The following is a 12181-nucleotide window of genomic DNA, read 5'->3' as shown; positions in this document are numbered from 1 at the left end:
TGAATGTTCACGTAATTAAGGCATCCAGAATTGTAATCATGATTAGAAATTAGAATAATTGTGCAGCTCTAGAATGACATGAGTCTGAGTGAATGAAGTCAGTTTTCAAATCAAAAGGAGTAAGTTAACTGATTGTTTAGACTAGGCATGGGCCGATTACGGTCTCAATGTATACCGTGATTTGAAATTTTCACATTTTCAAAACCACTAATATTTTCCATTATACCGTTCCAGTAGTATGCGCTGTTTTTCATGTCTCCTCAATGACTGAAGAAGTAGGAATCCCTCCGGCTATGTGCTGTGTAGAGCGTAACACTGACCCCTCCTCCTCCTGTTGTTGTGAGCAAGCGGTCAGTCACGTGTGTAGGATGGCCGAACTCAATGCCTGGGTACACTTCACATTCAGCGTGCCTTACCATCTCTCGCACAGCAGCATCTGCACAGCTTTCAAAAGTATATACTAAACCGCAGATCAGCGCGGACGGATGAGCTGACATGCTCAGTACTATGGGGTGCCCAGCTGTGCGCGAGCCCTCTTGATGACGAAAAAAAACGTAATGCCGTCAGTGCGCAGATGACCAAAATATATTTTGGCCTTTGCGCAATCGACAACCGGCAATTCTTTGCCTTATTGCAACTCTCTGTTCTGGTCTTGCACAAACGTTGCAATGGAATAATTTTCAAAAATGTAATTTATGTGAAAATATGACGTTAACACAGGCCAAAGATGCTAAAGATGGATGCACAGAAAAAAATACTGTAGCAGGCATATCCCTCACTGTTCATGATGCACAAACAAAATATTGAAAATCCTCAATATTGATTTGGGGGTTTATATATATATATATATATATATATATATATATATTTTTTTTATTTATATGAAGCTGACTGTCTTCTGAAAAGTTTACGTGGTATAATTTCACAAGCTTGTCAGAACATTCTGTTTTTGCTTCAAATTTGAATATTATTATATCAAATTATGTGTATGATTGTTATTATATATCTAAATGATATGAAATGATAAAAATGATATGTATATGAATTATATAACTAAAATTAAATTGTGTTAAATTAAAACTGTAATTACAGATTTAGGTTAAATAAAGATGTCAGTTGGATTATTATTATTATTATTTTTACCCAGTCATTTAAAAATAAAATATTTCAGAGCTGTAACAACAATACTGTGATATCGTGAAACCTTGATATTTTTGCTTTTGAACAATTGCACATGCACTTTACTGTATTATACTACAACTGTTTTTGTTCAACACAATGAAATATGGTGTAATGACGAAATCCTATTGTGCTGGGACATACTGACACATATGGGTGGCTGTCACTCTAATAAATGGTATTTCAAATGTGGATTTGAATTGTTAATCCTAAAAAGACTATTGTATCACATTTGATAGGCACATTTTTAAGACTTCTACATTACGATAAAAACTGTGCTAAAATGTTTATGCTATGATAGTGTATTGTTGATAGTTTATACTTTTTAGCAAGTAAAATGCCTTTTAGTATTATTTTAAAAATGTCACGTGGTACACATATCTTTTTGCTATAAAATATATATAATAAATAAATATTTACTGATAAATAAATTTTATATTGTTAGCAATATTTCAAGAAGAACACTTAGAACTACTAGATTTAAGAAATTGAGGTGTTGTTTTGTTAGGCGTAGATAATTTTCCAGAAAAATCATGTTAAAAAGTCAGTGTCAAAAATGATGCATCAAGCATTTGTGAAAAATTTGAGTTTACAGGTATTTGTATATCTCTCAGTCGTAACTTGATTGCATTGCATTATGTTTTGTCCCCTCCATAAAATTAATTAATTGAATAAATAAATAGTTATATTTGCTCAGTTTGGGCCTTTTGTATAGAATAGTTTATTTCCTCCTGGAGTATGAGCTTCATATTCTCCCATATCATACTTTAAGAACTATTAAAGCTTTAAAATATGATAAAAGTATTAAATATGGTTTTTTCATTCATTCATTCATTCATTTTTTTTTAAATAAATAGACATATCAGATTATTATTTGTTTCAGGCTTTGCAGGGTCATTACCTGTTATAATTAAAGAGAACAGGCTAAAACAAATGAAAGAAACCAAAAAAAAAAAAAAATACAAATGATTAGTTCTGGTGGACAGCTCTTTGCAGAGTTGTCAGCATCACTCTGCTCAAAGTATTACCACTAAGTAGTAAGCTGTCAGAATGTAGTCCCAAGTTATGACATAATAAATAAACCCTAGTAACTGTTTCATCCTCTCTGTCTGTCTCTGTCACTCACTCAATCTCAGGATATGCCCCTGTCACCGGGATGTGCCACCCTGTCCGCAGCTGCACCCTCAATCATGAAGATGGCTTCTCTTCTGCCTTTGTTGTAGCCCATGAGACAGGACATGTGTAGGTTTTTAAATGTGACCAGGTGCTTTTCATCCTTTTCAGATTGCTGTTAACTTTTGTAAAGTGATTAATGTCAGTTCAGTCAATATTTGTATTCTAAAAATGTTTTGATACTGATATTATAAACGACAAGGAATGCATGTTTTCAGATGAATTCCCATAGCTAATGTCCTTTATGCTCTTAAGGTGAGTGCTCTATGAAGAGTAATACAAAAATGTCAATGTCTCATACAAATGATCTTACCCTTTGGGGATATTATTTAATAGAGAAAGATGTTGGAATACTAGATGATACTTTTTTCTTACTATCCTCTTTGATATATAGTCTCTTTCATTGTTTAAAACATTAGGTTACTAACGTAACCCCAGTTCTCTGATAACAGAAGTGAGGTATCTCACTATGGGAATGACTGACCGACTGCAGAAGCACTAACTACACCATGTCTGTCAGACTGACAGACCAATTGCTTCAGCGATCAGAGTGTCCCGCCTCACTGATAAATATAACCCACTGCAGCCCACTGTTTTACATGGCATAGCATGTAATAGCAGTCATTCTCCACACAACTTATTCACCATGGAGTGTAGAAGGGCTATAAGGTTAGATACCTAACTTCTGTTATCAGAGAACCGGGGTTACGCAAGTTACCTAACAACCTTACATTCTCTTCTAACATCCATTCAGTACTGTTGGATATAGACCTCTCTCGTATTGAACAGACGCAACATAGGATGGTGAAAACCAGTGATCATGGCTTTAATGCTTGAGCAAACATCATGCACTTCATAACATAATACAGTGAACAACGTGTTTACTGAATTCTAAAATATGTAAGTTTGCCCTTAATGAGGTGCATTACATAGCAGGCACCGCTACCACACTGAACAATGGATGAGCTAGAGATTACTCCATCACATCCAATCTATAATATCTCACAAATGTGTGCAGTGATGCACAGCTCGCTACAGCACACATGTTCTGAATAGAAACTCCCCTGAACATAGCCCAGGATGTGGTCATTCCTTGTGTGGAGTGTCCTCGAAAAGTCGAGTTGGTAAATTTTTGTCCTTGTGACACATAATCACATCTACCACCCAGTGAGAAAGCCGCTGATATGAATTAGGACTCCCTCGTTTATTGTCAGCCCATGACATGAAGAGCTGAAGAGATGAAGAGCTGATTACTCCTTCGTAACAGTCTTGACTTATGCACATAAATGCTAAAAGAGTGCATCAGGAATAACAGTGTAACCACTCTTCCTCTGGTAAAGAAAAAGGTGGTGGAAAGAACACTAACAATTCCACACATCTATTGGCATCCTTGCCAAATTTGCCCATTGGCCTTTAACCATCATGGCCTTCTAATAATCCCCATACACTACACTGGAGTGTGGTGGGCGTTCTGGTGCAATATGGCTGTTGTCACATCATTCAGGTGGATGCTGCACATTGATGGTGGTTGAGGATATTATCCCCTTCTATGTAAAGTTATTTGAGTGCCCAGAAAAGTGCTATATAAATGTAAGGAATTATTATTATTATTATTATTATTATTATTATTATTATATTTGCTCCTGTTGTATCCCTGACTTTGGGAACAAATGCTGGTTTAGTTCATAGTAGAGCCCGACCGATATGGGTTTTTTGGGGGTCGATTATGATTTTGGGGAGTAAAGAAAGACTGATAACGATATGTCAGCTGATATTCTTTATGTGTAGGCTATATTATGCTACAATATAGTCAAAAGTTTCCAAACTCATATGTACTGTCCTGTTTTTTATGTATTCATCAAAAATAAGACAAATTCCATGAAATTCCGTGTAAAAAAGTAAATTCCATTTTTATGACTGGATTCCGAAATTCTGTCCATGTTTTCTGCAACATGGAAATCATAGGGCCCTACTAATGTATCAAACGAATATGATAAGCTCATTGAGAGAGTAAATGACAAGGACATTGTTGTTTATTTACTTATCATTGAGTCTCACCAACTCCATCTATTGGACTGCAGGAAGTTACTAACTTTTCAATCTGCTACGACACTATTCTGACACTGTGTCTGCGCCGCAACAGGACACAACAAACTGACTTTTGAAAATCATTTGAACTTTGTGTCAGTATATCATAGTTAGAACAGGCATGAGTTTAGTGCATCCAGTGTAGACAACATCACTTATTATAATGAATTATATTCGACAAGCGGTGCGGCGCGGCAATATACAATAGAATCCCATTGTATTCTTTTGTGCCACACGAGGTGCTGAGACCGATAAGCAAGAGTTCTGGGCCATGGCACGGTCGGTATAAACACCAGCATTGACTAAGTGGCCACAATCTGCTACGGTGGCCATAACACAGGTTTTAACGTGCCGCAGACGAGTGCCGTGATGCTCAGATCAGCTCTTGTCTCTTATGTCACTGAATCTGCTGTTAAGAATTAGCCATCCATTCATCATATCATCATACAAAAATTAGAATCATCTTAATGTGCCGATTTATATAGGTGCGGATGGGTGGCGGGAGGATAATTTGAAGCAGCGGACTCGGGTAAGGTTTGAACTGATCAGCGCATCTTTAAACTACACTGGCCTGGGTCACCAGTAGCAAACAATGGGGCATGCTTTGCTGGACAAACTAAGTAATTACACCATTTTTAAGCATTTTATCTTTGTCATATGTTCTGTAAAAAAAAAAAAAAAAAAAAATCATATCGGCAGCATAGCAGCTTATTCGCTGGTATTGATATATCAGCGACAGGCTCAAATCATCCGATAATATATGCTAAACGACATATCCGTCAGGTTCTAGTTCTTAGTGTAACTCTTGATCCATCCAATGCAAACTGCATACAGGACAGATGTAATGACGAATTCACTTACACACTTTGCTGGAGTGAGAACGATCAACAAAGCAGTGTTTACAGAAAGACGCCGCAAATCAGTACCCTCTAATGATTCAAAAGGAGGCTGCGAGAGTGCATCCAGAACCGTTGTTAAGTCCCAGGATGGGATCAGAGATTTAGTGACCAGATGTGACATAAATCGACATATCAGGGGAGTCTTAAGTATCATTCCCGAATCCAGCCCCACATGACTGAAATAACTGAAAGATAGACCTTTACATTCAAAAAGGCTCTACCTTTAACCAATAGTTCTTGCAGAAGGCAATGAACATCTGATACAGAGCATAAGAATTAGGGATGCACCAAAACCGATACTGGTATTGGAAATCGGGCCTGATACTGATCTCCAGTACTCGTACTTGTACTCGTTAAAATGCCCCAATACCAAACACCGATACTACACAGCATGTGTTAAGTGCCATATTCAGACAAAGAAACACAGACAACAGACAGCAGAATGGAGTTATTAGAGATTAATGTTGTCTACGTAGGACATCTATGCAATGAATATCCTGTTAAACATTCAGTATTAATGTATAGCTGACATGCGCGAGCTGATAAAGCACGCTTAGTGGATTGAGCCAACAGCGGTGGAGATGTGCTATACATTTCATCACTGGAAAGTTTGTAGTTCGGTTGGATATTCTAAAAACAAGTAAGTAAAACAGTAAACAAAACAAGTTTCTTAACGGTAGGTAGATAGGTAGGGAGGGAGGGAGGGAGTGGGAGAGAGAGAGAGCACGCCTGTGCACTTCTTTTGTGTGGTCTTTGATGTTCACTCTCTTAGCACACACATTTGGATTAAAACTAAATCATAAAAAAAGACAATTTAGAAGGGCATTCACTATAAACATAATTATTTTCAACCTTAGGCATATATAACTTTTTGTCGAAAGTGAATCTAGCAGCTTGTGTGTAATGCGCTAAGGAGTACATTACTAATGTCCCTCTACTTCTGCATCAGTATAAATACATGCGCGTTTTGTGCGTGTTTTGCTTGCTTGCGTGTTTCTGCATTATATGAGTGGCTTTGAAATATAAATAGCAGCACGTTTCAGATAAAAAACAAAAAAAGAAGCAACTTCTGTTTGTGAAAAATATCACAGGAGATTTATAACAAGTGGTTCCCTGCATTATTACAGCAAAGTGCATCGTTGCAAAGTCGCTGCAATGGAGCAGCTGTAATGCTAATAAATTACAGAAGATGAACCACAGAGCAAAACAAATATACAAAGAAACTAACAAAACCTTGCAAAATATATATTTAAATGGGCATAATTGAGTGAGAAAATAACCAATGGATATGCAGTCAAACCAAAAAATATTTAGAGACCAGATATAATTTTTTACATTATTTTTAGTAGTGGGCGCAGGACACTATAGTTAATTTATGTAAGTGAGGATAGAGAAATAAAGTAAACTGTGACAAATTATACTCTAAAATTCTTCAAACAGTGGACTACCAGTAAAACTGATACAAATTTGGGACAAAAATTATTCAGACCCAGTATCGGTGCATCCCTAATAAGAACTAAATAAAATGCCTCTCTGCACACCATTGTTCAAACACTATCCATTTATGACCATACAGAAAGTGTGTGGAGGCTCCCCTTTGCACTCTGAATTGTGTTAATCACGTTAAAGGGTAATCTGTTGGCATCTAAATTCATCCCTCATGGGCCAAGCCCACAGAGCTACTGTGTCCTGGTTTCCTGCTATTGTTGTCACCCTGAGTCTCCTCTCATGGGTTTTTTATTTTCTGCAAAATTAGAACAAATAGATCAGCCCTCTGGGGTAGATATTGCATCTTGGGCGTGCTTGACACCCAAATTAAATAAATCATAATATATAGCAAATAGGAAACTCCAAGGCACCCTCTTTAAGAAAAAATAAAAAGCCTTTATTTTATGGCTTGGTCATCATAAACCTTTAAAAACTCAGACGTGCAAATAAATCATATTTGATCTGAAGACAAAGTGTTTTTTAAAAAAATAGTTTGAGTGTTTTTTTCACTCAGCACGAGACTAGTCATGGAGTCAACCTCCTTACCTTCTCTTCTGTACTAAAAGTATTGTCGAGGATTTTACCCTCTCAAATGTCTCTGTCTCTATCTGTTAATCTCTTTTTTTCAAATTCTGTTATCCAGTTTCATTGCACAAATGACAAAGACTGGTAATCCATCATTACTCTACTGCACCTAAACACCAAACTACTTATAGACTTTGATTTAGTTTGGTATTAGCATTGTTAATAATTAGAAATGTTTCTTGAACAGTAAATCAGCAAAAAATCGAAAAATGCTGATGAAAAATCGTGAGACAATGAAGACTGGAGTAATGGCTGCTAATTTGTTTTTAAATTCCAATAATATTTTACAAGATTACTCTTTTACTGAATTTGTTGTCAAATAAATGTAGCTTTGATGAACAGGATTTCAGTGTGGACAGGGCTACCTACTGCAGTGCTTTAAAAATGACCAAAACTACTAACAATGTGTCATACAGTAGTTAGTTAGCCAAAAGATTTATATTTACATTAAAAACATAACTGTCATTGATTTGTTGTGTCTTTTCTGGTTAGGTCACATTGTCATATTGTAATTTCATACCCAGTTATATAGCTGGGATGCGCCAGAGGTGTGTGCCTTATATAGAATTAACTATGCTAATTGGAGTAGAAAATGTTACTTCTGGCCATTGCTGCACTTAAATGTACCTGCTTACCATAATCATGCCTTGTCTGTAGGCTGGGAATGGAGCATGATGGTCAGGGCAACCGCTGCGGTGACGAAACAGCCATGGGAAGTGTCATGGCCCCTCTGGTGCAAGCAGCCTTCCACCGCTACCACTGGTCAATGTGCAGTGGGCAAGAGCTGAAGAGATACATTAAGTGAGTTTACACTTCTGTCTTCTCTTACATCACTATGTTTTATTCAAAAAAATCTGGAAGGCCTTTTTACTTATGTGTCTATTTTAAATAGAAATGTGTCTCCTTATGGCTCATGGGTTACTTGAGCGTAAATATTGGCTCTTGTTTTGACTGGAGCTCTGCTTTGTTTGGTGTCACCTTAGGGCCAGTCGACTGTTTGTTTACCTGAATTAGTCAGCAAATGGTTACTTGAGTAGAAGTGTGAGATCAAAGGGCTTTCATTTAACTGGTCAGTGGATTGTTGTGATATATTTCAGTTTAAAGTTAATGTGACCAACGACGATTAATTCTAATGCAACCCATAGTTTCTGCTTTATTCATGATGGTATTTGCTCCATTGCTCCATCCAACAGCATATTAATTAAATTGTGCAATGGTTTTGTTTTTTATAGGAAACACTTTACAAATGTGTTGGAGCTCTTTTTAATTTCTGTTTTGAGTCTGAACCTCCTTTGAAGTCATATTCAGATGATTTTGAAATAATATCATATCTGAACAGATAACCGAACAGTGATCTATATGATGGTTTCATCTGCATTGATACTTTTCTGAAAAACAAATCACAGGCACACACAAAAATGGACAATCATTTCACAAACCGTGGAACACTTTGAAGTCATTGTTTATATGATAAATAATGTGAAAAGGCACTCTTTTTTTCTTTAAAGAGATACTACACATAAAAATTCAATTTTTGCATCATTTACTCGCCCTCATGTCATTTCAAACCTGTTTGACTTTCTTTCTTCAGTGGAGCAAACATGGGTTCACACACACACACAACACACACACGCAAACACACACACACACACACACACACACACACACACACACACACACACACACACACACACACACAAATAATTTGAAAAATGTCTAAAAGAAAAGAAAATGAGGTTCAGAGCTTTCTTGGACCCACTGGCTGTATAGACAAAACATATTAAACAAAATCAGAATATTTATTTTCAGCTGAACTATACCTAAAGGAAAGACAAGCATAAAAATATGAATTTATCAAAGGTAAAAAAATAAACTTTAATAAATGAGATGGTGTTTTCCAACTCCAAACCGAGACCCGTTATATGTGTTATGTTTTAGGCTATGGGATTTGGGCTGATTTTCTGTAATAAATCTCGCAATTTGAGGTAATTTATTCATTTGAGCCCATTGATTCACTCAAAGACATCCAAAGGATTTTTGAATTCATACACTGCTCCATGTACAGGGTTAATCCTGTCATGGCCAAGGGCTGATGGGATGTAAATTACCAATGGATCTTGGCAACTTACTGCAGCTAATACAAGTGAGATGTTGAGTAGCTCTCTGTGACAGGAAAATCATTTTCAGCATTATCTTTTGAGTTTAAAGTGGTCACTATTCTCTGTAGCCTTTGAGCATTATCCAGTAATGATTTTTCAATTTACACCAAGAATATCGATTAATTTTAGAAGTTAAATGGGGCATGCTCCTGCACTGATCAATACATTTTATTTGTACTCTTAACGTGAACAGGGCTCATAAAGAATGCTGATGATTAAGAGAAGACTCAGATTTATTTCTAACAATAAAAGGCTTCATTTTAACTGAACACAGTATGCTTGAGATGCTCATCGTCTGCCTCAGCTTAACTAGCTAGTGGGAGAAGAAAATCTCTAAGGAGACTTTTGAAGTTTGAAATCTCTTCATGGGTTGAAAGTTTGAAAGCACTTTCTCCGCATGTCTTGACCTCACTCAGCACTTAAGGATTTTGAACATGTACTGTAAATTATCTATTGCATGGATATTAGGAAGTGTGATTGATTCAGTTATTTGAGGGTTCAGAATGAGCTTTTTTAATGATATGAATCATATGAATCATCTTGAATGTACAAGGCTCATTTTACACCATATGTGACCCTGGACCACAAAACCCAGGGTATGTTTTAGCAATAGCCAAAAAACATTGTATGGGTCAAAATGATCTATTTATGTTTTATGCCAAAAATCATTATGATATTAAGTAAAGATCATGTTCCATGATATTTTATACATTTCCTACCGTAAAATTGATAAAAATGTAATATTTGATTAGTAATATGCATTGCTAAGAATACATTTGAACAACTTCAAAGGCAATTTTCTCAGTATTTTGATTTTTTGCACCCTCAGATTCCAGATTTTCAAATAGTTGTATCTTGGCCAAATATGGTCAGATCCTAATAAATCATACATTAATGGAAAGCTTATTTATTCAGTTTATGGATAATTTAGCATATTTTGAAAAATTGAAACTTAAGACTGGATTTGTGGTCCAGGGACACATATGTCACCTTTAGGATTATCATTTGCTACAGACTTTAGAAGTGGCTTCCAAAGTATATGGGTCCTTATAAACCGTTTATTAAGTTCCCTTAAACAACTGTTGCAACTTTGTTTGTTTTTCACAGTTCATATGACTGCCTGCTGGACGATCCCTTCAAACATGACTGGCCACAGCTCCCTGAACTACCTGGCATCAATTACTCCATGGATGAGCAGTGTCGCTTTGATTTTGGAGTTGGATACAAAATCTGTACTTCAGTGAGTATGGCTAGAGGCTATATTCTCCCTTGACAGATCTGATAAATCTCAGTCATTAAACCAAGCACCAAAATGTTTTTATTTTTTTTATTTTAACGAATGCCTCGTTCAGGTCTCTGTCCAAAGCAATTAAGCTGGAAGTGCTTCAGATATTTTTTTAAAACATTTCAATGGCAGGTTTAATTTATGTATGGGAACATTTAAAGAACTACACGTGTCTGTTATAATATTTCTGCATTCGTTTCTGGCCTTTGAATTACTCAGTTTCAAAACTTAATATGTTATTTTATGTTCTGTTAATCCCCACAAACCCTCCAAGTCCAAAACACCTTCAAGTGTGAAATGAATAGGTGCTGCAAAGTCCCAATCACATATACAGTGTGTCAAGGAAAAGACCATCACACCTGGTTTATGGCCTGACACTGAGAACCAGCAGATGGCAAGATGTTTGGCATTCTGTCATCAAAGGCTATAACACTAGTAAACAAGAACAGCATGCTGTGATCCTTCCTCCCAGCTCCTCTGTCATGCCTAAACTATCTGTGCCAAGCTGTACACGACAGTCCAGCAAAAACTCACAAACCCATGAACCCTTCAACGACCCACTAATCATCCTTTAAACAGTTGGTTCTCTGAAGATTTTATAATAGTGGCCCTATTTTCAGTGTCGCTAGAAACAGTTATTTGTAATTTGGGCTTACTATTTACATATTTACATATTTTGTTAGCAACTATTTGTTTCTTCTCCCATCTGCAGAGTTACATTTTAATTAGCTCTCTGAGGAGTTTGTTGTACAAACAAGCTTATGAAATGTAAAATAAAATTGAAAAAGTCAGCAAAAAAGGATAAAGAAACATGGAAACATTAATTATTCACAATAAAAAAGTAAATAACTTGCATTTAGAAAATAGATTGGGTGATTTGCATTTAATGGCAACTTTTAAATTAACATGACATAACATTGAAATTGGCTTCACTTAGAGCTAAAGACAACTGATATCCTTTAGTCCAGTTGCTTGACAAGAGACTTTAAATGGAAGTTCATTTTACAAAAACAGTCTTTCCTGTCTGTGCCTACAATATAGTGTTGTGTCTCCCCGGACACATCTGTCAATTTATTAACCGTATGTGTGAGCCTTTCTACTCCACACGGCATTGCTAATAAGCAGCACTATTTTGGTGAAGCAGAACTCAGACATGAATCTTGTATAGTATTTCAGCTATCATCTATTAGTTCGCTCTCCCAGTCTTGCATTCCAGACTGCCATTTTAATTTTTTTTTTTTTGCTTGCACAATACTATTTAGATCCTTTATCTTGCAATATGTGTGTTACATACTCCTGCTGTGTTTAATGAAAAGAAAAAGTAG

The 12181-nt window shown here is 36.2% G+C and overlaps 1 protein-coding gene across 1 annotated transcript in view; it reads left to right on the top strand.

Moving 5' to 3' along the window:
* The window catches only part of adamts3 (ADAM metallopeptidase with thrombospondin type 1 motif, 3), a 159765-nt gene that overhangs the window by 113270 nt on the left and 34314 nt on the right, over positions 1–12181 (top strand). The window contains exons 8-10 of the mRNA XM_052556227.1: positions 2316–2421; positions 8070–8213; positions 10679–10811. Of these exons, the coding sequence (XP_052412187.1) occupies positions 2316–2421; positions 8070–8213; positions 10679–10811 (383 nt within the window). The remainder of the gene's footprint in view (positions 1–2315; positions 2422–8069; positions 8214–10678; positions 10812–12181) is intronic.

Source organism: Carassius gibelio, chromosome B5 (genome assembly GCF_023724105.1).
Source record: "Carassius gibelio isolate Cgi1373 ecotype wild population from Czech Republic chromosome B5, carGib1.2-hapl.c, whole genome shotgun sequence".
NCBI lineage: Eukaryota > Metazoa > Chordata > Actinopteri > Cypriniformes > Cyprinidae > Carassius > Carassius gibelio.
The sequence above is the reverse complement of the archived record's forward strand: the minus strand, read 5'-3'. Positions and strand labels throughout refer to the sequence as shown.